The following is a 25432-nucleotide window of genomic DNA, read 5'->3' as shown; positions in this document are numbered from 1 at the left end:
GGTTAACCAGTGTTATATGTTTTTTAGGCTTTTCCGACATGAACCGCCTTTTTAAGGTCATGCCACAACATTGATGTTGTTGTGGGGTCTTTTGTGACCTCTTGGATGAGTCGTCACTGCGCTTTTGGGGTAATATTGGCTGACTCCTGGGCTGGTTAACCATTGTTATATGTTTTTGCCATTTGTCGCAAATGGTTCTCAATGTGTTTCGGTGTAATCCCAAAGCTTTAGAAATGGCTTTATAACATCGGTTATGTTTTAACAGGGGGGCAATCACTTTTTCACACACATTCTTGAATCGCCCTTCTGAAGCAGCTACAATTCAAAGTGATATTGTGTCAAATGTTGAGCAATAACAATTGAAGTCCGAATGGCAACAATCAAACTGGCGGCGATTGCCGTCCAATCTAAAATGACCTTATTAAAGCATCCAGTTACTGTGGAAAGGGGACTGTATTTCATCAGCAGCCCCTTCCTTTCTCTGTCACACTAGAGTGACCCTGAGCGGTGTCAGAGTGCTAACTGCAATGCTAGCAGAGGTCAACAAAGAGCAGTCAGAAAAAAGTAGATGAGCATTGCTGGAAGGTGGTTTTCTCACAGTTCTTGTCCATCTGCATTGAGTCAAGCCCGGTCCTCTGGCAATTTGCATCATTGCCATTTAAGCACATGAAAACATCGCTTATCACATAATGAGGCCTAATTTCAGCCCTTTATTTTGATTATGAGATTTAGCTTGATGAAGCATGATTCATTTTGCATTAAGTAAATACAGTCTGACTCTTCTTTATGTGGAAGAATCTTTGTTATATGTAGGTAGTAGGGGTGTAACGAATACATGTATTGGGATTCAGATTGAATCGGTATCAGGGGTGTCACTAGGTTCTGAAAACAGGGGGGGGTTAGCCCCCTGGAGATGCACAGGATATGAATGAATGTAGTAGACATTCAAAAAAATCCCAAAAACAAACTTTCCCACTTTTGGACAGATTTAGTAGAGATACTCAATTGTTTTAGGCCACCATTAAATGTACACAAGTACACACAATTTATACTGCAAAACCACTGCTCAAGCTCTGCAACCATTCTGTCCAGTGGACAGTGATCAATTATATAATAATCATTATTATATTTATTAATTACCCCACCTTACGCCTGAAGACAGCTGGGATAGGCTCCAGCACCCCCGCGACCCTCGTGAGGAAAAGCGGTAGAAAATGAATGAATGAATGAATATTTATTAATTAGCCTATTGTTATTACTATCATCATTATTATTCTTCTGATTATTACTACTACTACTACTACTAGGCTAGTATTAGCATGCTTATTGACTTGCTTATTAGCCTGATCTTGCCCTATTATATGAAATTTGAGATTTTTTTTGTAAAAAAAAAAAAAAAATTAAAAAAATTTAAAATCAATAAAAAATATAAAATTATTTAGGTGGGGATTAAGAACATTTTAGGGGGGCTGAAGTACCCCTAAAATAGGCCTAATGACGCCACTGATCGGTACGTAGCTCTTTACCGATTTCCCACTCGGTACTCATATCAAGTGAAAGACAGGAAGTGCACATTCGGCCTTGCGATGCACCTCCACAAGCTCCGGTCAACCGCTGATGACATCATAGACGGGCAACGTAAGTTACGCTAGATGTGCTGCTTAGATGTGTCATTGTTAATGACGTACACTCACTGCTCAATTTATTGGGGAAGACGGCACCATTTACTGAAATTATTATTATTATTTTTTTTTTAATCTTATCCATTAGAGCAATTTTTACGCTTGAGTCCTGGCGGAACAAAAACATAAAAGGCTAAATGATCAGCAGGGTGTGTCTGTGTGTGTATGTGTGTGTGTAATTGCGCCAGTCCACAGTCATGGTCGTTGTCATAGTGGTTATGTTTCCCCTCAGCCTACGAGTGAGTGGATTACTGCCACTAAATCTCCTGGATGCTCTGAGTGCTATAATCACTGAGCAAACCCAGGGCCAGGGAGCAGATGTCACATGGTCTGCAGGGTAAAGGCTGGGGAATTATGTGGGACAATTGCTGGATTTCCCTGCCATCGGGAAACCAGTGGAGAGGGAGGAGGAGTGGACTAAGCGGACATTGGGGGAGGATTCCGGTGACGGTTTCTGTGCCACGGCGGATGGGGGGGAAGAGTCCAGGGCAGATATAACAGACGAGATTGACATGAGGGTCGCTGGACTCCACTGTAGCAATTGTATTTCAATGAAAAGTTTTACAGAGTACTAATTTTTAATATCCATAATTAATGGAAAATCTGCATCAAGAAAAGCAAATTCCCTACTGTCTGTTTCCCTGTTGTTCCTGCATGATTTAAAGCATATTAGCATTGCACTGAAACACCAGTTTTACTTACTATTTTATCTTTATGCATGACACAGCCTCCCATGACCACAAGGCACTCCAAATAAACTTCCATGTCTTCCTAATGTTTTGGGAATTGCTCCAAGGCTCTGAGCTCCTTTTTATTTTCTTAATGGCTTTGCACCAAAAGGAACACTGCAATATATCCCAAGGGAAGATTTGGCAGTGGCACCCGAGATGAACTCATTGAATTTTTATGAAGAATGTGAAGAGAGATGCAATAGAGCCAAACCAAAAAAAAAAAAAAGTCAGAGCAGCTGCAGCTTGTATAGAGTATTGAAAAGCTGAATGAGGGGGAGCTAGAATGCATGGTTCACTGTAACGTTCCTTCCTCTCTCTGCCGTGCAAATGACTGTAAATTTGAGAGCAGGTAACATAAATTGGCTTTTGTGTATATATGAAATGCCTCATAACTATGAAGTCTAGAGTGAAACAAATTTGCATACAGCCGTGGTTGCAAAAGATTCTTCAAACTAATCTGTATTCAGACATTATGTAAATTCCGACGTGTCAAATGCAACGTGCAAAATGCGTCTGTACCTTGATATGTTTGACTCCGCAGCTTACAAGCTTGCTCGGCTGGTACAAATCCCACGATATGTCAAATATCTGCGGGAAGAAGAAAATACATCAGATATAATAATAATAATGGATTCAATTTATAATAAACTTTCCATTCTTCAGAATCAAAAAGTGCTTCACAGGAAAAATGAATAAAAAAGAAAAATTGAGAAAAAAAATTACAAAAAAATACACAAAAAGGGCAAAGAGGGCAAGTTTTTTTTAATTTTTAATTTTTAATTTTTAATTTTTAATTTTTAATTTTTAATTTTTAATTTTTAATTTTTAATTTTTAATTTTTAATTTTTAATTTTTAATTTTTAATTTTTAATTTTTAATTTGTTTTCTTTTTTTTCTTTTTTATTTTTTATTTATCTATTTATTTAGTGTCCCATCCAGCCATTGGGGCAGATAGTATTGTTGATCTTAATGCGCTTACATGCTAAACAGATCTGCTCTGTGTCAGGAAAGGTGTAAGCTACAACTTCCCTGAACTATGAAATTTAATTTGCCGTTTTTTCATGTTTTTGTTATGCGAATTTGGAGTAAAAGAGAAATCACAGTAGTACAGAAAACCACAAGTATTAAAAACATGGGGGCAAAATAAACCAAGCATCTAAGAAAAAGCTTTACTAAAAAGATATTGGCGTTTAACACAAATACCGCAACATCACACTTATACCGAGTATGGATTCTTTTGCTCATATTTGTTAGATTTATAGCAGATAAATGAAAAGAGACAAGCGTGTGTGTTTGAAATGACGACGTTCCAGAGTGTGTGGGCCGTATTAGAAAACAACAGCTGTCTGTATCATCATCATTTAAGAAAAAACCCTTTTGATTAGCTGAGTGGTGTCTAAAATACTCCCGGTAAAGCCCCCGATCAATGGGAGGGGGGGGGGCTGATTTGTTTATGTCTTCCTTGGAAAAACGCCCTCAATTATGCAAAACGAGAGCGGTCCATGCAGAGCTTGCGATGGATGACGGTATATGGAAAAAGATGTTTACCCTGTCTGTATGTCCCGGTGCGGCTGCCAGAACCTTCCCTCGCCTCCAGTCCCACACACAGATTGTGTTTTTCGAGTCCAAACCCACAGACACCAAGCACTGCAGACAGACACACACACACATCACAACAAAAGAAAGCATTATAGAGTGAACAGGCTTTGTTGTACTAATTACAAATAAAAGCTGCTCCACTACCACATACTGTGGCATGGCAGGCCACAATGAAGAGGCTAATAATAATGTCTACAGAACAGTTGTCCAGCCCATGGCGCTTCCAGTGAGCTCATTGAAGTGTTTTTTTTGCTGGAGGAGCCTCCTATAGCCGACTGAGTGAGTAGGCAGGAGCAGCCGAGCAGAAGTGAACGTAGCCGCTCTTATGGAAATTGCAGCTCCACTCGGCAGCCTGCTTTGCATGGCAGGAGATGTCCTGTTTGATGCTCTGACTAAATCAGTCTTTGGATATCTCACTCTTCGCTTGTTTAAAGACATGTGCAGATTGGTAAGCATCTCAAATCAAATCTGCATGCAGACATGGCGGCTGAAAAGGCATCCCCGTTTTTAAAAGTATGAAAAAAAACATGCTCAAGGGGGAAAAACTGGATTGCTGGTCGGTCCAAAAATATCACAACAACTATTTCATGTTTCCTCTTGTTAGTCTCACACTGAGAGGATGTCGGTGCACATTTTTTAATTGCTTTTATATATTTGGACTGGCTAATGGTACCAGGGATCCATCTGGTTTGTCCTGACTTCATTTGAAAAATAGAGCTACCTCATGAGGAAGCAACACAGCCACCTCCTGCTTAAAATACTGTCACTTTGCATATAAATCCTCAGTTAGTTGGCCATGCAGGAAAAGAGCATGGGGTTGTTTCTTGCGGCAAAATGCAGGAGGTGTAAGAAACATGTAAAATATAAAAATCAAAAAATGCTTACTGTGTTGTATTGATTTTTTGGTATTTATGTGTGCGTCTTTTTTGGATTTAAATCACCACAACCTTAGTGAGGATAAGCGGTATGAAGATGACAGTGAAGACGTTGCCATTCCTGTCCGAGGTCTCACTTTACAATAAAGTACACAAAAGTACAGTAGTTACTGTTACTTATTTAGTTCATTCCTCATTAACTGTAATTTTGTGTACCTTATTGTAAAGTTACTCCATCCGATAAGGTGAAAACATGCTAAATCTGTCACCCAAACACATCAAAACAATCAATTTTGTAATGTGAAGTCATGCTTTTCTTTTGTTTTATGACAACAACATTAGATTACTGTACCATCTGATTGCGCAACATCATGAGATGATCTGTGGGCTGGCAAAGTTCTGCCCAAACCGAGAAGGCCCATTCCAAAAAATTAGTACCCAAAACAGGTAGTAGTTATAAGGTAATGTACTGTACACATTTTGTCTTGGCATTGATTCATATTTTTGATGGCTAAAGGACATGTTTAGATGTTCCTATGATTATGAGGTAACACACTTGCACATTGCAACACATAGGTGTCCCGACAGAACGTTTTTAATTCTGATACAATACCGATATTACAGCTTTGAGTATCGGATGTTACTGATACCCATCCAATGAACCTGCTGTGGTTTAGTGGTTAGCGTTCTGTACTTTGGAGCGGATGCCTGGGGTTTGAATCTCTACCAGAAGCATCATTGGTATTAGTCAGGAAGGGCATCCAGAATATAAAGGGCCAAAAAAATTACTATGCGGATCAAAAAGATCAGGAAAAAGCCGAAAGAAACAAATTGATATCCATCCAATCCGGCATCATACATTGCTTATTTTGTAGTGCAAATTGTTAGAAAAGGCTATCACTATCAATCAGTGGGTATGAGAAAACTTTGTGATTGTTAAACAACAGACAGAAAGTTGCACATAAACAATGAAAAACCGCCATTATTATTGTGTACGACTATACCTGTCCTTCAAGGTCAAAGGCAAGGCAGGCAATGCCGTGAGTGTGCACGTCCTTGAGGATGGACACGGTCTGCACAGTGTAGGAGTCCCACACGCAGATGTAAGGCTCCTTGCCCACCTGTCCCGTAGCGACCAACACGCGCTCAGGATGCAGAGCTAAACTGCAAGGAGAGAAGAGGGGCGGGGAAATAAACATCCTATTACCATCGACATTTTTGCGTGCCCTTTGTTTGCACTGTGAGCGCTTCAAGCAAGAGAAGGATTCACCCTTCCAGGGTAAACCACTGGGACGAGATGAACACATTAAGCCTGTGCAGGGCATGAATGGCAAAAGGAGAGGGGCAGCTTGACGTGGTGACATGGTTGACTTAACTCAGCCACGCTTATACACATACAGGCACGCGTATGTGCACGCACGCACACAGCATAGCTTAATGGGTGCTTGATGAACGTTCAAAGAGTCGAAAAAAAGTATTCAGTTTGAGTCGTATGAATTAAATTGTCTCATTTTGTTGAATATGTGTTTATTTGTCCATGAGTTAGAACATTAGCAGGCTACTTCCTGGTTCATGGATGATAATAAAACGGGGAGACGGAATATTTCACTGTTGCCATAGTGACGGTGCAACTAAAATCTTCTGCACTTTTATCCACATCCTTCCTAGCAGTCATGAGTACTTCACTGACCCATGGACCACCTCCATATAAAAAAAAAACGGGTGTCTCTGTCCTATACTGTCCTATACATCCAGCAAAAGCTCATGTAAACAACAAAGCCAGTGGTGCCCCAAGACTTTTGCACAATACTGTACATTTCATCATTCCGAACTATTCTGTGGCCGATTCACCTTGCCTAATTTATCCGGGGGTTTCCTCGTATAACCAGGCATATGTTTGTAACACTCTTACATAATCCCCCCCCCCCCTTCCAACTTGAAGCACTCCTGCTCTGCAGCTGAATAACAGTTTCCTGTATAAAGCTCTCTCTCTCCACCCTCCTCCCCCTTCTATCCCACCCATCATTTTAGCAGCCGCCAGTCACGTTCCGACTCATAGGACAATCCTTCATTTTGCTCTCTTGCTCCTGGCCAATGTATTCCATGCTAAGCTCCTTCCATCAGTTGTGGGCGATAATGCAAAATTTGTTATTCATCTAATACCAAGTAAACACAGATCACATCAACAAACTTCTTGTGATATCCATTTTCTATGCCACTTATCCAGAGTAAGCAGCATCAACCTAGTCAGTCAAGCCATCTTATGAAGATGAACAGTTAAACAGGTATTGAATATTCGTTCATTCATTCATTTTCTACCGCTTATCTTCATTGGGGTTGCGGGCGTGCTGGACTCCATCCCAGCTTATATGAATGTGTATGTATGAATTTGACAACTGTAGTAGTAATCATTTTTATGCATGTCTGCTTTTGACAAAAATGCACATCATAGTTACATGATAGTTTATTTATATATATTTTAATCATATTGATTCAGTCTCTGTTGTTATTTTTCCTAGAATAAACAGAGAAAAACAAGAATTGTGCCATGCTGGTACAAATAATACAGTTTTGTGGAATTTTGTGGTTAAATATTTGTCAAAAATATGCACCTTGTCTGTATTTTTTGCCTAAATGAAGCATTTCCCAGTAGAATGCAAATATAAGGCATTCAGACGACTCATTCAACGATGCTGTGAATGACATGTAGTATTCTATACTGGTCACTATAGTTATCACTAATGACACTAGTGACACACAAGCACCAGACTTCATTTTTCGGAATTCGCTTATCCTCACAAGGGTCGCAGGAGTGCTGGAGCTGACTTCGGGCGAGAGGCGGGGTACACCCTGGACTGGTCGCCAGCCAATCACAGGGCACATATACTAGACAAACAACCATTCACACTCACATTCATACTTATGGACAATTTGGAGTCGCCAATTAACCTAGCATGTTTTTGGAATGTGGGAGGAAACCGGAGCACCCGGAGAAAACCCACGCATGCACGGGGAGAACGTGCAAAACAAGAGATGGCCAAGGATGGAATTGAACTCGGGTCTCCTAGCTGTGAGGCCTGTGTGCTCACCACTCGACCACCGTGCAGCCAGTACTGAACATTTAAATTCTAAATTTCTTTCATTGAAAAATACTACAGGAGGCATACATCCGTTAAACGTGCTGTTGGCCGGGTGAGAAGATACGACTTTCACTATCTCTCCTTGTTCTTCACTTCCCTGTGGAACCTCTCACTCACCTGGCACAGTTTCTCAGCTCACTTTCTTTACGAATTATATAATCAGAGCAAGGTTGCTAAAAATAACAATCAGACAAGGAGACAAATAATTGGAACACTTGGAGATGCAGACAAAGCAGCGGAAGGCTAGGACCAAATCCAGCGTAACACAACAGCTCTGAGGTTTATCATCACATATGAGAATTACAATGTGACTTTTTAGACTGAGAAGTGGTTGTTGGTGCCCGTATTTGTATTCTACTTCTGTGGTACGGTGCAACTGGCAAATTTGATCCACCCTGGTCATACATTTCAGAAAAACATGCCTCCAAGCCAAGAGTTGGTAGCCCCTGGTACTGTATGAATAAGCAAAAAGGGCAGCGATTGAAGATGGCGAGGCTCAAACATGGCATGACGGATAACATTAGCTGCCAGTATAAGTCTTTAACTGTCAGTAGTTACAGTAGCTATAGTGGCCGACTTCGTAGATTACAACCTTTCTATACAATATATTGCAAATTTTAATTTTTTGAAATATTATAGCCACCCTCGGGTATCTCTGTGTGGAGTTTGCATGTTCTCCCTGTGCATGCGTGGTTTTTCCCCGGGTATTCCGGTTTCCTCCCACATTCCAAAAACATGCTAGGTTAATTGGCGACTCCAAATTGTCCATAGGCATGAATGTGAGCGTGAATGGTTGTTTGTCTATATGTGCCCTGTGATTGGCTGGCCACCAGTCTAGGGTGTACCCCGCCTCTCGCCCGAAGACAGCTGGGATAGGCTCCAGCACCCCCCCGCTACCCTCGTGAGGAAAAAGCGGTAGAAAATGAATGAATGAAATATTATAGTGTACTACAGGGGTGCTATATCTGTATCGAACTGTTCCATACAGTGGTCTCGGTTTGAACGATGCAGTGACCCAAGTGACAAAGGTCACCCGGGAAATCATATATGACATCTGTCAGCTGACAAGAAAGTCCCCGCCCGATTTACTGTTGCTCCTCTGCGGCAAAGATAAGATTCCTTCAGGCGGAAGTAACCAGCAGCTCCGGTTTTGGCTGGAGGCTGGGGCCGTCCGTCTCAAGCGGCGTGCAAAACTGCTGGATGTGCAGTTCTGACAACACAGAGACAACAACACCAGCAGCCCCACTCATTGTGAATTTTGAAACTGTAAACACATGATGTACTTCAATGTAACCATGTATACTATATGTAAGTGGTTTACATTAAAACTGTTTTGTTTTTGCTATTTAATATTCAGCGCTCCACCATCGGCCATCTCTGTGTGGAGTTTGCATGTTTCGTGGGTTTTCTCCGGGTGCTCCGGTTTCCTCCCACATTCCAAAAACATGCTAGGTTAATTGGCGACTCCAAATTGTCCATAGGCATGAATGTGAGTGTGAATGGTTGTTTGTCTATATGTGCCCTGTGATTGGCTGGCCACCAGTCCAGGGTGTACCTTGCCTCTTGTCCGAAGTCAGCTCCAGCACGCCCACGACCCTTGTGAGGTGAGGATAAGCGAATTCTGAAAAATGAAGTCTGGTGCTTGTGTGTCACTAGTGTCATTAGTGATAACTATAGTGACCAGTATAGAATACTACATGTCATTCACAGCGTCGTTGAATGAGTCTTCTGAATGCCTTATATTTGCATTCTACTCGGAAATGCTTCATTTAGGCAAAAAATACAGACAAGGTGCATATTTTTGACAAATATTTAACCACAAAATTCCAAAAACATGCTAGGTTAATTGGCGACTCCAAATTAATTATCCAAAGGTATGAATGTGAGTGTGAATGGTTGTTTGTCTATATGTGCCTTGTGATTGGCTGGTGACCAGTCCAGGGTGTACCCCGCCTCTCGCACAAAGACAGCTGGGATAGGCTCCAGCACCCTCGTGAGGAAAAAGCGGTAGAAAATGTTAGTCAGGGATTTATGACTGCAAGTTTCTTAAAATGCTAACAACGTAACAAACCGGCATCTAGTATCAACCAGCATTTCAGAACAGATTGTGTTCAACCTCGATCAGGAACCTAAACTCATAATAAAACATGTCTTTGTATCAAGAAAGACATACTTTTGCATGACTTTTATCCCCCACCACCTGCTTGCCCGTGTAACAGCTTGGAGAAGCAAACACTGTCTGAGCCATGCGACAACAAGAGCTCTTGTTTCCTGCGTCTCCATTCAGCTAAAACTTCCAATAACCACACAGCCTGCGGCGCGGCGCCACGGTCCTCCTGTTTGTTAACGGCTGCTTGTTGCAGCTGTCTTGCATATGCAGTGCAACGCTCTGCTAACTTACAGTATATAATGCGTCAATAAAAGAGACACTTTTATATAGCTGTTATGGGTGTTAAATCATGTGCACGGAGGGAGCTGATTTTTCTATGCAGAGAATGCAGAGAGCGACAGCGTGATGGAAACATAGCACAGTCAACCACACAGAAGTGCATTCACACTTATTGATCCGCTCCGGCACTACATTATCAGTTTGTGACTCCCGGTGAAGATTGAGGGCAAAACAGTGAGTCACATTCTCCGGTGGTGGTTGGCTTTGTCTGTTTTTTTGCCTTTATGTAATGACAGGATTAAACCATTCCTGGGTGTATGTATGGCATTTTTCCGCAGGGAGTTTTGACAATTTTAATCCAGCTGCCCACCAAACTTGATCTGAGACACCTGCCCATGCACTGGCTGCTTAAAACTAAAAATAGAAAAGCCAGTTTGGAGGAGAGAATTATGTGTAGTTTATGTATAATTGCAGTGATTTAATTTGATCCAGGGTCTAGTGGTTAGCGCGCAGACCTCACAGCTAGGAGACCCGAGTTCAATCCCGCCCTCGGCCATCTCTGTGTGGAGTTTGCATGTTCTCCCCGTGCATGCGTGGGTTTTCTCCGGGTACTCCGGTTTCCTCCCACATTCCAAAAACATGCTAGGTTAATTGCTGACTCCAAATTGTCCATAGGTATGAATGTGAGTGTGAATGGTTGTTTGTCTATACGTATGTGCCCTGTGATTGGCTGGCGATCCGGGTCCACGGTGTACCCCGCCTCTCGCCCAAAGACAGCTGGGATAGGCTCCAGCACCCCCGCGACCCTCGTGAGGAAAAGCGGTAGAAAATGAATGAATGAATAATAGATATCAAGGCTGAAAGGCAGACTAGTGGTTAGCACGCAGACCTCACAGCTAGGAGACCCGAGTTCAATCCCGCCCTCGGCCATCTCTGTGTGGAGTTTGCATGTTCTCCCCGTGCAGGCGTGGGTTTTTTCCGGGTACTCCGGTTTCCTCCCACATTCCAAAAACATGCTAGGTTAATTGCTGACTCCAAATTGTCCATAGGTATGAATGTGAGTGTGAATGGTTGTTTGTCTATATGTGCCCTGTGATTGGCTGGCTGGCGACCAGTCCAGGGTGTACCCCGCCTCTCGCCCGAAGACAGCTGGGATAGGCTCCAGCACCCCCTGCGACCCTAATGAGGATAAGCGGTAGAAAATGAATTTTTAAAAATTGATGTGTAGGCCCTAATAAAATGACTGGCCTTCAGAGCTGTCACTCACCACTGTCTCATATACGCATACAGACCATACACAAAAGCAGTGTAGGAGAGGCGAATGGCAATTTGGAGTCATTGTCTGTATATGAGAGGCTATACATTCAAAGATAGCTAAACTATTCCAAATTGCTATTATTAGCTGACATCAAAGATAACATAAACAGAGGAGGGCAGGATTCTAATGTTATAAACTGGAGAACAATTGTATTAAACTAAGTGGGACATTCAAATAAATAACAAAGAATAGAAGACCAGCTCACCATACACACACTTCTATACTGCTGTACTACTGGCACCATAACCTCGATAAGGAACACAAGGTTTAGAGAGGTAGTATGAGCAGGGAAACAGATTAAGATCAGGGCAGGGATGGTGGCAAACTTTGGTCCTTTGGTTCCTGTTCTAGTGCATGTGATGAATTGCAGAAATTGCAAAAAGCAACTTTTGGTAATTGGGCTTTTTTTTGGACTAAATGGAGTAACTGGTAAAGGGATCTTGCCCGGACGAGCTCAATTATACAGAATTAGGTACTTAAAAAGGGCTACAAGCGTGACTTTACATCTTAGAGTGATATTACGGAAAAGGATATGATACCTTGCACTTGATACGTTATACCAGGAGTATCCAAGGGCCACATACAGAAAAATGAATGCCAATCTGAGGGCCAGAAATGGCCCCTGCATCGCTTTACAGCATCTGTTTTAAAGTAACATTGATGCAGAAATGAAACCCTCAGGTACAACTTATTTTTCCATTGCACCATACTTTCCTCTCGCCTCCCTGCTTCTGCAAATTCACACGTTTCAGTCAGTCAGCACCCATGTGAGGCGTTTCGCCCACAAGGCAGCGAGCGTTTGGTATCACTATAGTTCAATGAATAATGGAGCAGGAGCCCAGCTGAGCATCGACACAGTATATAAAGGCAGTTATCTCCAGGCCAACACACGCACACATGTCAACACAAGCGCTAGGGCGTTGGACACTTGTCATTGTCGTGTCGCATGCTGGGGAACCTTGGCTCATCAACAACATCAGCAGTATCATCATATCCTATTGTCTTCATGTCATCGTAAAACAGGTGCCACAGGTTTGCCACACAGAGCTTTACAGGTGCTAGTGCACTCAATTTAAACACACTCAAATAGAAACTACATAATAAATGAAATATAATATAAGAACAATAAATCATAATGAAATATTTCCTTTAATATGTTATGTTTTTCTCTGTAAACTTTATGAAATTGGCATTTGTGACATGTATTTCCCTCGTAGGTAATTTATTCTGTCTGTGAAACATTTGCAGCATTTCTTGGAATGCTGGCTTTTCAATAGGAGTGTCAGCATTATTAGCACAATGCCATGCGGCTGTTTTTGTCTCATGTACTTGTCTTTGTCAGGGCTGTAAAAATGTCTGCCAGCCACTCAGCTCCACTAGGGAACACATTTATAGCAACACATACAAGCACAAGTCTTATTTATGCTTTATATGGCTTCATTCATTCATTCATTCATTTTCTACCGCTTTTTCCTCACGAGGGTCGCGGGGGGTGCTGGAGCATATCCCAGCTGTCTTCGGGCGTAAGGCGAGGTACACCCTGGACTGGTCGCCAGCCAATCACAGGGTACATATAGACAAACAACCATTCACACTCATATTCATACCTATGGACAATTTGGAGTGGCCAATTAACCTAGCATGTTTTTGGAATGTGGGAGGAAACCGGAGTACCCGGAGAAAACCCACGCATGCACGGGGAGAACATGCAAACTCCACACAGAGATGCCCGAGGGTGGAATTGAACCCGGTTCTCCTAGCTGTGAGGTCTGTGCGCTAACCCCTAGACCACCGTGCTTTATATGGCTTATTTACTCTTATTATTTACTCTTATTATGCCTACAAAGAATACTATAGGGGTGTTATTTGATGTCTAGAGGACTCTAATAATGTTAAAAACCATATTTAGAAAGTCGTACACAGCTAGAGAGCTATGCTCTAACTACTAAAATATTCCTTTTATGAATAAGGTATCCTACTTTGCGGAAATTCATTTATCAGGGTAGAATATGGAAGCAATTAACCGTTATAAATGAGGAATTGCTGTATTGTGTTTCCAATCAAATAATAGTCCTTATTTCTGAAATAATATGCATGTAAAATTCAATCCACTGTATCTAAGGTCATACAGATAACCTCAGTGTTTGACGGAAAAGCTTTCCAGAGTACTAGTGTGTGCTTCACAAACGAAGATTAAGCACTCCTTTGAACGCATATATTTGGATTTCATGAAAATATGATTAAAATGTTTATTTTCCTCCCAGATTTAAGCTAAACCTATAATCTTTATATCTATCTATTGTACCAGTTATCAGTCGTGTCGTGCAATGTCATTTTATGTTAAATGCAGATTTATGCTTACATTGGCATCTGCCATTGTTAAACCACATCGATTATGTCATGCTGTTAATTTTTTATATGCATCTAACATTGTTCAATAAGCATGAATGTGGTATCTATCTATCGCCATATCTTGTCTTCTCGGTTGTCTGACTATTACACACCTGCCAGAGAAAGAGTAGTAGTTTTATTGATCATTATAGATTCAATTAAAGCTGATGGAATAATATTTATCTCTTGGCAGTGAATGGTGCTGCGCTGAAGTGTTCTTCAGCCCAAATCTGTGGATCCTCCCATCCACACGCCAACCCAAGTCATGCTGCCTTGCAAGTCCCCTATTGAGGACTCCAACATACAAGTATCACATTACGCAAGGTGACGCTGTCCAAGGTGCTCAAAAGCAACTCGTGTTGACTCTCATAATAAGCACTATACCTGATGATGTCATCGTTGTGGCCCAGGTAGAATTTCTGCTTGTGCTCTCGGGTGTTGTACACCACTCCCACGCCGGCCACGAAGTAGACGATCTCCTTGGCGGCGGTGTAGTAGAGGTTGTTGCGGCACTGGTGTCCCCGGTATCCATACACCCACTCCAATCTCAGGTGGCAGTTGGGAGCAGTTCTGTCAGCCATGTCTCACGATCGCTGTCACGCAAGGGTCTCTCAAACAATGTCATTCACCAAGGAGGATCTAATTTAACACCGCGGGTCCCATCACTTCCGCGGCGTTTTCACCACCGCACAAATTAGACATGTTTTTTTTTTAGGTTGCTGTGAACTAAGAGTCCGTCAACCTGAGTGAAATCACTCTTTCTCTACGCTAAAAGCAGTTTCGGTAGCCGAGGCGTCGGTCGTGGGAGTGGGCTCATACTTGTTCGGCTCAGTGCGGGTCCTCTCCGACACAGGTCAAAGCTCCTGTCAAATCCTACAACCAAGATGGAGCTGCGCTGTTATTCCATAAGCTCCACCCACAACAGATGACGGACAAACTTATTGTCCAATGGCAGCCTAATTACCATTCACAAGGCGAAAAAGCAGGAAGGGACCATTCCACACATTACTAACTTTATTTATTAACCACTTTAACAATGGGCATAGTTGAAAATAAAGTGCTCTACATCAGGGATGAGTGAAACATTGGAAACATTAAAATCTATATTGAATAAAATATAGTTATGGGGCTTCAATCAATCATTTTCTGTATTTCTGTATTTTCTGTATTTTCTTCATTAGTCATAACTGAGCTGGAGCCTATCCCAGCTGACTTCTCACCAGGCACATTCTATAAATATAAATAACCAGTCACACTCAAATCCACATCTATGGACAATTTAAGTCTACATTTAACTTGTATGGTTTTGGTATGACCGGACCACTGTAAATAGTTTACAGTCTCATTGATTGTAGTACTGACTACACTGAGAAATGTCATTTAATTATCACAATAATAGAAATCTGTCCATGAAAACAAACCCACATATTACAAAGGGGAACACAAACGAGAAACGAAATAAATTCCAAATTACATACAAGGAGATGAAGTTTCAAATACCTCTAAGCCACGCCCTCCTCATTTGCATGGCAATATAAACGTACTACAGAAAAGAATAAATAAATAATCACAACAAAAATACGTTTGAAAATTTAACGATGTATTCGAGGATTTTTCGAGGATTCGAGGATTTTTAAAAATCTTTATTGTTCAAATGATAATGTCGAGTTTTTGTCATTGTACAGGATGTGGCTTAAACAGGAAGTAGCTGTGTTAAGGACCCGCCCTCGTCCGTCATTGCGTAGCAACAGAGGAAGCTTTGGATCCGCCATAATCCAAAGCTCTTTGCTAACTGTTTCTCCAGTTATTTTCCCCCGAACGACGCAATGGAGGTGACAATGGACCCTCTTTTTCTGGCCTGGAGCTATTTCAGGAGACGGAAACTGCAACAGTGTTCAGATATTTGTTCAAAAATATTGCAGGACAGCCCCTATGACCAGGTAATGTGTAGCATTTAGCCAGCTAGCGCACTAGCTTGGATAGGCTGTCATCAAATGCTATTAAATTCTCATAAATGTGGCTTTGTGAGGGTTTAATGTATACAAGCGTCTTTCCTTCTTCACATTTGTTTGCTATTACCTCCTGTCTGCCTTATGTTTTTATGTCTGTCGTGATTGTTTGCTATTATTTTGTCTGCTTTATTTATTTATGTCTGCCGTGAATGTCCCTTTTCCACACCTTTTTGCATGCTGTCTTAGGATTCCTCCTTGTCTATTTCCGAGGTAACATTGACAATCTCTCTTATAATTTTTCCTGCATTTTGTACTTCATCAGCAGTCCATCCAGTGTTTGCAATAGCTAGTATTCAATACTGATTACTTGATTTTTCCCAGGCTGCCTGGAGCCTGAAAACACAGGCTCTTACAGAGATGGTATACATTGATGAAGTTGAGGTTGATCAAGAAGGGATTGCTGAGATGATGCTGGATGAGAACACCATTGCTCAGGTTGCACGTACGTACAAACTCTGTAGTTGGCCTGTGTTAAAATGGATGCATATAATTAATTCGTGTGATTGTCCTTCAGGCCCTGGAACATCTCTGAGACTGCCTAGAACAAGTCATGGTGGAGGTCCCACACCTGCTGTCAGGTACAAACAAAACTCTTGTGAATAAATCATTTTGGTGTGATCAGAGGTTTTCCCACAATTCTAGGCCTATGACTCAGTCTGGACGGCCCATCACAGGATTTGTGAGACCGAGCACCCAGTCAGGACGTCCTGGGACGATGGAGCAGGCCATCAGGACCCCACGCACTGCAAGTACGGCTCGGCCAGTCACCAGTGCTTCAGGTCGATTCATGCGGCTGGGAACGGTGCGAAAATGTGACTGACTGGATGTGACACATGTGGCAAGAAGGCAGATTCAGGAAGTAAAATATTTTGACTTTTCCCTTTGTCCTTCAGGCTTCGATGTTAACCAATCCAGACGGACCGTTTATAAACTTGTCAAGGCTAAACTTCTCTAAATATTCCCAAAAGCCCAGCCTATCTAGGGTAAGACATACAGTATGTACAACCCTTTCCTCAGTTTCAGCAGCATCATTTTGGAGTAATTAAAATTAAAAATTTCCTTCTTAGACGCTCTTTGAGTACATCTTTCATCATGAAAACGATGTAAAAAACGTAAGTAATGAGCATTTACAGCGTTAATGGAACTGCTCAGCATTTAATTCCATTTCCTTTTTTTTCCTCTCAGGCTTTAGATTTGGCTGCTCAAGCAACTGAGCATGCTCAGTTCAAAGATTGGTGGTGGAAAGTACAGCTAGGAAAATGCTACTACAGGCAAGTGCCATATAAACATACACACACAGGCCACATTAATGTTGTTTACTATGGAAACTCTAAGGTCAAACACACATTAACCTTTCCTTTGTTTGGATTTTGCATAAGAAATAATGGAATTAGAAATAATATGTGTCTTGTGTCAAACGCTAACCATCATAAAGCTAGTAGCAATTAAGGAGTTCAGTTGGAATTCTGTTCGATTTGGATTTTAGAGGTTCCACTGTTACGCTTCTTTTTTTCTTATACATTTACAATAAGATGAATACTATACTTTTGTAGGCTTGGTTTGTACCGAGAGGCTGAAAAGCAGTTTCGATCTGCTCTAAACCACCAGGAGATGGTGGATACTTTCCTCTATCTGGCTAAGGTAATGATAAAGACATCAGTGACAAAGTACCTGTAGATCTCTCTTCTAATTAAGTGTAACTAATAAGACTAATATATGTTTTCCATCAGCTGTATCAGCGCCTGGATCAACCAATAACGGCTCTCAACCTCTTCAAACAAGGCCTGGACCACTTTCCTGGTGAGGTCACCCTCCTGACGGGAATTGCACGCATCCATGAGGTATAGTATGTGACCAATCAAGGGTCCACTCTGCTACATGACCTGGAAACACCATGTCCATTCTATGACATGTTGTCGCAGGAGATGAACAACATTGCATCAGCCACAGAGTACTACAAGGACGTCTTGAAGCAGGACAACACACACGTGGAGGCCATAGCTTGTATAGGCAGCAATCATTTCTACTCTGATCAACCTGAGATCGCGCTGCGCTTCTACAGGTCGGACATAACCGCTCTTCGTCATGGATTGGACGTTGCATGTTGATGGTGATGATGACCCACTTCTTTCTGTATTAGACGGCTCCTCCAGATGGGGGTGTATAATTGCCAGCTATACAACAACCTGGGCCTGTGCTGCTTTTACGCACAGCAGTACGACATGACTCTGTCGTCTTTTGAAAAAGCCCTAGCCCTGGCGACCAATGATGAAGACCAGGCTGATGTTTGGTACAATGTCGGACACGTCGCTGTGGTGAGTTGACTGTTTCATGAAACTCGAATTTAAATCATACAAATACTATATGTTAAAAAGAAGAAGTGCTATTGTACACTTCATACACTTTTTACACTGTAACTGTACTTTTATTCATTTTCTACCACTTATCCTCACGAGGGTCGTGGGGGTGCTGGAGCCTATCCCAGCTGTCTTCGGGCAAGAGGCGGGGTACACCCTGATATTTGTCAAATATATGCACCTTGTCTGTATTTTTTGCTTAAATGAAGCATTTCCCAGCAGAATGCAAATATAAGGCATTCAGAAGACTCATTCAACGACGCTGTGAATGACATGTAGTATTCTATACTGTTCACTATAGTTATCACTAATGACACTAGTGACACACAAGCACCAGACTTCGTTTTTCAGAATTCGCTTATCCTCACAAGGGTCGCAGGCGTGCTGGAGCCTATCCCAGCTGTCTTCGGGCAAGAGGCGGGGTACACCCTGGACTGGTGGCCAGCCAATCTACAGGGCACATATAGACAAACAACCATTCACACTCACATTCATACCTATGGACAATTTGGAGTCGCCAATTAACCTAGCATGTTTTTGGAATGTGGGAGGAAACGGAGTACCCGGAGAAATCCCGCAGAACATGCAAAATCCACATAGAGATTGCCGAGGGTGGGATTGATCTTGGGCTGTGAGGTGTGCGCGCTAACCACTCAACCACCGTGCAGCCCTGTAACTGTACTTGTCCAAAGTAATAGTAATAGTCATGGAAACTCGCAACTGTTTTCTCTCCAATGTGGAACAAACAAGTGCGGGAGATATTTTTATATAAATCTCGATGGACACATTTAATGTTAGAACATGAATAAAAATGTATAGTTTGCATAATCAGAGACCTTTGCTGAAGATGAAAACACAACTTGTGAATACATTATTCTGTGTTCCCAGGGTATAGGAGACCTGACTTTGGCCTACCAGTCTTTTAAACTGGCTTTGGCGTTTAATAACGACCATGCCGAGGCCTACAACAACCTTGCAGTGCTGGAGCTGCGCAAAGGCCGTGTTGAACAGGTACACACATCACCTGGAGGGACTGAGGTTTGCAGTTTTTCGACCCTCCAATGTGATATGACATAGTCATTCAAAAATAATCCCTTAAGGAATACCTAGATTTCCATACTGTACCCTTTTGTGGTTATCTGGTAATTTAGTCCAGTTCTACACTGCTAAAATAATTTGGGTATTTATGTATCTTTCACAAATACTACTTTTTTTCCCCCTGATTCTTTTGGGTCCAGTCCAAAGCCTTCCTGCAGACGGCTGCCACATTGTGCCCTCACATGTATGAGCCACACTACAACCTGTCCATTCTTTCTGAAAAGGTAATTGACATCCTTTTGCTGTAGTTCAGCATGTCATTAAGGAACTCAGTAGATATTCTGTTTTTCAGATCGGAGACCTCCAAAGTAGCTACATTGCTGCCCAAAAGTCCGAAGACGCCTTCCCAGAGCACGTTGACACGCAGCAGGTTTTGATGCAACTTCGCCAGCATTTTGCAGAGCTGTGAGCTCTTGATTGTAGAGTGGTGTGAATTAGGTACATATCAGTAAAGATTTATATTACATGGAAAAAAAGATTCAGGGATTCCTCACAGGCTCTGCTTACAGAACTTAGTGTATTTTCCTCACCATAGTAATTATTATAATATTTAGCTCAGCTCCAGCTTTTTATGAATGACGTAAAGCAGTGATATAATATACTTATGTACTGTATCTAGTAAAAGGAAAAATATTTTATTGATTACTTTCACTTCAACTTTTGTAGTTACTTATTTGTAACCATTCTGACAAATTCATTAATATGTCAATAAAAAGTCAGAGATGAAACAACAGCAGTGACACTAATTAGCCGGCATTTCACAAATCCATTTGAGATTGTGATTGCACGGTGCATCATTCCAGCCTTTAAAGGGGTTGTCTCTGGGGTACGTGGCTGCACAGTCTTCATTGCCATAGTTATTGGGCTCGCCATCATTCCAGTAACTGAAACAAATCAGGTGTCATATCGCTCAGTGTTAAAACCCACTGTATAATAGCCAGTTAGTGCTCATTTTACACTTAAAATTCTATGAATAAATTGGTATGATAGCAGGAGGGAAAAGTGTGAATAAAACATGCCTTTTTAATTTGAGCATCCATTTGAATCAATGGCTTAGATAGATGCCATATTGTGTTTTTAGCACACACTTTAGTGGTAAGTGGATAATGGTTATGCAGCAATTTTCTACATTTTATGTATTCAAAACACACAGTTATCTCCTTCCCTCCTACACATACATACATTTTTTTTTACTTGGAAAAAGTTTTCATCTTTACATGAATATTCTCTAACTCTCACCTTCCCGTTGAAATGATGTATACAGTGCACCATGATTGTTGAGGACAAAATCAATACTGATCATTAAAATGTAATGTGTTTCTCTGCATATACAGTAAACCTCGGATATATCGGACTCGGATATATCGGAAATTCGCTCACAACGGACAGATAAAAAAGAACCGATTTTTCTGTAATGCATTTCCAATAAAAATTAATTGCATATATCGGATTTTTTATAACGGATTTTGCCTATTTCGGACAAAATCTCCAGTCCCGTTCCAATGCATTTCCATTAAATTTCCCTTGCATTTATCGGATGGCCGCATCGTGGCGCTCCGATTCGCTGAATCGTGACAGGCCGCTATATGACGTCATTTGCAGCGTTTGCAGCGTTGCCTGCGCGTCCAGGTACATTGGAAACATAGTCAAGGAAGTGCCTTTTTATAACGGATAAAATCCGATTTACACATATACCGGATATAAATCCGATATATGCGTAAAACGGACATTTTCCGGTATACGCATATAACGGATTTCGCTTATATCGGACAAAACCAGTGGGAACAATTGAATCCGATATATCCGAGGTTTACTGTATATGGTATATCTCACAAACGTGGAAACACGCCTTACATTTCAGCTACCATTCTATATTCTCAGGGGACAAAGCTATAGAAATTAAACTTGGATGTAGTTTAGAAAAGTCAGTGTATTGCTTGTGTCTGTGTAAATATTTATTGACCTCTAAAAAATAAGTCAACATACAACCGTTATTGTCTAAAAAGCTGGCAACACAAGTGACTAAACCTCAGAGTGAACATTGCCAAATTGTATAAGAGTCAGGATTTAGTGTTAGCCTCATTATCTAGTACTGCCTTAATCCTCTTGGGCGTGGAATCGACCAGAGATGCATAAGTTGTTACTGGAATCCTCTTCCATTCCTCCATGATGACAACACTGGTGGAGCTAGTGTATGTTAGATGACTTTCCACTTAAAGATGTCATCTCTGCTTCAAAATGTGACAGAATTCATCTCAATGTGGTTCATTCAATCAATGAACCACAACTTCCTTGGGTTGGGAAGCACTCATGCAGTCTTGCATTACTGTAGTATTGTCCCTTGAGAACATAGAGTATATTGTAATAAGTATAATTTCTGAAAAGTAAGTTACTTTTCTGTCACCTTTGAACATTTTGGTATATTTGGCTCATTTCTTGCAACAAAAAAAAAGAGTGATTTTTTTAATAGTAGTGACTGAAGACAAAATTTACCCTTCAAGTAGCCTTGTTCCTTTCAACCAGCTCCAGACTCCTTCCTCGTCCACATCTCTCAGTCCGATCCAGAAGCCACTCTGTGTCATGGATGTCGATGGGTCTTGATGATGATTTATTAACTCATTTATTGCAATCTGACAGGAGATGGCATGTAAAAACACACACGTATGTCCTCGTTCACCACATATTGCAATGGTGTTCCATAAAGCTGCTGCAGATTAGTCTCACCTGCTTCTCTGAGGTATCTACCACCACCAGGTCACTGCCATGCCTCTTGCAGAAATCCCGGGCTTCCTGCCACGACCTGCGAGAGTACGTTTCAGAGAAGCTGAAGAAGTAACACACAGAATTCATGAAAGTCCATCCTGGTGAACAGCGTCTGCAGCCCTCCTCTGTAACACAATTGCATTATTATTGTTGCTATGATGCTTTCACTGACTCAGTTTAAAACCAAAGGTCTTACTTATCATCGGTAGGTGGGATTTTATAACTGCAATATCGAGTTGGATTTTGTTTGCCTGCTTTTTGTAGTCTTTGTTCCTTATAGTCTGATGTTCAAGCTGCCACTTGGTTACTTGCTGCTGCCTGGTCTCTTCTGCCAAACGTTTCTGGGATTGGTCTCGTCTTTGTGAGGCGGCGTTGTAGGACTTGTGCAGTGTGGCCAACTCACGGTTGAGGCTCGCCACCTTTTGAGGCTCATCTGTGAGGTTGTTGTCTGTTGTCACGGAAAAAGGTATGTATGGTAACGTGACACTTTAATACAACACTATGTGCAATCAAACAAACAATCAGGAGGTAGAATAATAGTCCTGTTCAACAAAATACATAAATATTGGCATATTTGAAAATATTCCTACACAATTTTCCATTTCTAGCTGCACAGCGGATGATTGGTTAGCGGGCAGGCCATCACAGCTAGGAGACCTGAGTTCGATTCCACCCTTGGCCATCTCGGTGTGGAGTTTGCATGTTCTCCTCATGCATGAATGGGTTTTCTCCGGGTACTCCAGTTTCCTCCCACATTCCAAAAACCTGCTAGGTTAATTGGCGACTCCAAATTGTCCATAGGTATGAATGTGAGTGTGAATGGTTGTTTGTCTATATGTGCCCTGTGATTGGCTGGCGACCAGTCCAGGGTGTACCCTGCCCCTTGCCCGAAGACAGCTGGGATAGGCTCCAGCACGCCCGTGACCCTTGTGAGGATAAGCAAATTCTGAAAAACGAAGTCTGGTGCTTGTGTGTCACTAGTGTCATTAGTGATAACTATAGTGACCAGTATAGAATACTACATGTCATTCACAGCGTCGTTGAATGAGTCTTCTGAATGCCTTATATTTGCATTCTACTGGGAAATGCTTCATTTAGTCAGAAAATACAGACAAGGTGCATATTTTTGATGAATATTTAACCACAAAATTCTAACCACAAAGGTGTGATAACTGTATTATTTGTACCAGCATGGCACAATTCTTCTTTTTCTCTTTTTATTCTAGGAAAAATAACAGAAAAATTACAATACATAAAGAGTAGTAGCAGAGACTGAATCAATATGATTGAAAGATATATAAATAAACTGTCATGCAACTATGATGTGCATTTTGTCAAAAGCAGACATGCATAAAAATGATTACTACTGCAAATTCATACATACACATTCATACCTATGGACAATTTAGAGTCATGCATGTTTTTTTAGGAATGTGGGAGGAAAACCAACGCACGCACAGGGAGAACATGCAAACTCCACACAGAGATGGCCAAGTGGAGAATCGAACCCAGGTCTTCCCAATGCGGCCCTCGCTCTAAATACCTTCCTGGTAATTCTCTTACGTTTTCAACTTTTTCTGATAATTTCCCAGACCGAGTCCCAGGTCCAAATAAACACCCCACGCTTGATAAGCAAACCACACCATAACAGTTGTGTTGTAAAAGCAACAAGTCAAAATAAGTTAAGCATTGAAGTGCTAAGGGAAACATGAATGCTTCATTACAGCAACTTTAATTGGCCTGTTTCGACTTGAGTGTCCCTTTACTGGTAACTTGCATCTTGTTGAAATCTCTTGAATGTGTAACAGGTTCATCGGGACTCACAATAGACTCCCAGGCCGATATCCACAGCCAGCAGGACAGCTGCAAGCACAGCCAAGGTGATTTCAAGCACTCTTTTAGGGTCCCACGTTGAGGTAGGCCTCACCATCGACAGGGATACTCCACAGTGATTGAAAAGAAGCTTTGAGTAGCAAATCTAAAACAGAAATAGACACTTTTGTATACGTATACCTTGTTTTTTCTCACGGATGGAGTGGAGTGGTGGCTCATTCATGCTCAAGTCCTCCTGAGATATCAGCTTGTTGTAGGAGCTGTCAGATACGCTCGCCTCCATGTTGGCTGTTCACATGAGAGTCGTCTGGAGGGATTATTTGGGAGGACATTGCCCCATGTGCAACTTTACAAACAGAAACAGTTCATTTGTTAAATATTGACATTGGACACATGGGGGGTGGGGGGGGGGGGTTACAGGATCATCCACAGGTGATTTTTCTAATGGTTTATGTGTTTGGAACATGCTTATCAAGGGACATTAAATATAATAATGCTTTTTACACTTTTATAAATGTTCTTACAATGTTGTACTCTAGTGTTAAATGATGCCAAAGTGTCAGCCAATGAGGTTTGCGCATTTGGAAGAAGTTTTGGATGGCTCTGTATGCTCGGTTTAAGTTCTACTGACATCAGTGCGATCTGGACTTCCTTGTATAGGCTGCAGATTACCTGCACTCAGTAAATGCAGACCGGAAGTCCTTGGGAGCGCTCAGTAGTGTGACCAATCACAGCTTAGTGGGTGTACCTACAGGATGACCGGGCGTGGAGTAAATTAAATACACCGTTTGGATCAGGAGCAGGAAGCCCTTGGAAATACTGCTAAAAGATGTACAGAATCTGGAAGATCTAGAAAGGTTTGTGTGCAGGTTATTGTGTGTAGCTGCTCTATAGGAGTCCAAAACTCAATAATACTTATTCATTCATTCATTCATTCATTTTCCACTGCTTATCCTCACGAGGAGCCTATCCCACCTGACTTCGGGCAGGAGGCGGGGTACACCCTGGACTGGTGGCCAGCCAATCACAGGGCACATATAGACAAACAACCATTCACACTCACATTCATACCGATGGACAATTTGGAGTCGCCAATTAACCTAGCATGTTTTTGGAATGTGGGAGGAAACCGGAGTACCCGGAGAAAAAACCCACGCATGCACGGGGAGAACATGCACACAGAGATGGCCGAGGGTGGAATTGAACTTGGGTCTTCCAGCTGTGAGGCTTGCGTGCTAACCACT

General features: G+C 41.7%; 3 protein-coding genes across 9 annotated transcripts in view; 1 reads left to right on the top strand and 2 right to left on the bottom strand.

The window, feature by feature from the left end:
* eml5 (EMAP like 5) overlaps nucleotides 1-15003 on the bottom strand; it is a 45384-nt gene extending 30381 nt beyond the window's left edge. For all 6 annotated transcript variants that reach the window (XM_058090512.1, XM_058090513.1, XM_058090515.1 and 3 more), the window contains exons 1-4: nucleotides 14510-15003; nucleotides 5892-6051; nucleotides 3962-4060; nucleotides 2933-3001 (exon numbers count right to left, since the gene is read on the bottom strand). In XM_058090512.1, the coding sequence (XP_057946495.1) occupies nucleotides 2933-3001; nucleotides 3962-4060; nucleotides 5892-6051; nucleotides 14510-14706 (525 nt within the window). In that variant the 5' untranslated portion in view covers nucleotides 14707-15003. The remainder of the gene's footprint in view (nucleotides 1-2932; nucleotides 3002-3961; nucleotides 4061-5891; nucleotides 6052-14509) is intronic.
* Nucleotides 15004-15856: 853 nt separating this feature from the next.
* Nucleotides 15857-20323, top strand: ttc8 (tetratricopeptide repeat domain 8). Of its 2 annotated transcripts, XM_058090108.1 has the most exons (15): nucleotides 15857-16065; nucleotides 16324-16347; nucleotides 16459-16579; nucleotides 16652-16715; nucleotides 16780-16939; nucleotides 17031-17120; nucleotides 17205-17249; nucleotides 17323-17408; nucleotides 17691-17778; nucleotides 17868-17978; nucleotides 18060-18199; nucleotides 18278-18452; nucleotides 19383-19505; nucleotides 19733-19816; nucleotides 19885-20323. In XM_058090108.1, the coding sequence occupies exons 1-15, from the start codon at nucleotides 15952-15954 to the stop codon at nucleotides 19999-20001; spliced, it is 1542 nt and encodes a 513-aa protein (XP_057946091.1). In that variant the 5' UTR covers nucleotides 15857-15951; the 3' UTR covers nucleotides 20002-20323. The 2 variants fall into 2 exon arrangements, with proteins under 2 accessions (XP_057946091.1, XP_057946092.1); XM_058090109.1 differs by lacking the exon at nucleotides 16324-16347.
* LOC131140044 (CD209 antigen-like) lies at nucleotides 19041-24593 on the bottom strand. The gene is made up of 6 exons (XM_058090114.1): nucleotides 24369-24593; nucleotides 24180-24296; nucleotides 22552-22803; nucleotides 22317-22480; nucleotides 22086-22222; nucleotides 19041-20476 (listed from the first exon to the last, which is right to left on the bottom strand). Exons 1-6 carry the CDS (start codon nucleotides 24469-24471, stop codon nucleotides 20335-20337), a joined length of 915 nt encoding a protein of 304 aa, XP_057946097.1. The 5' UTR covers nucleotides 24472-24593; the 3' UTR covers nucleotides 19041-20334.
* Between the last annotated feature and the right edge of the window lie 839 nt (nucleotides 24594-25432).

Source organism: Doryrhamphus excisus, chromosome 13 (assembly GCF_030265055.1).
Source record: "Doryrhamphus excisus isolate RoL2022-K1 chromosome 13, RoL_Dexc_1.0, whole genome shotgun sequence".
Classification (NCBI taxonomy): Eukaryota; Metazoa; Chordata; class Actinopteri; order Syngnathiformes; family Syngnathidae; genus Doryrhamphus; species Doryrhamphus excisus.
The sequence above is the reverse complement of the archived record's forward strand: the minus strand, read 5'-3'. Positions and strand labels throughout refer to the sequence as shown.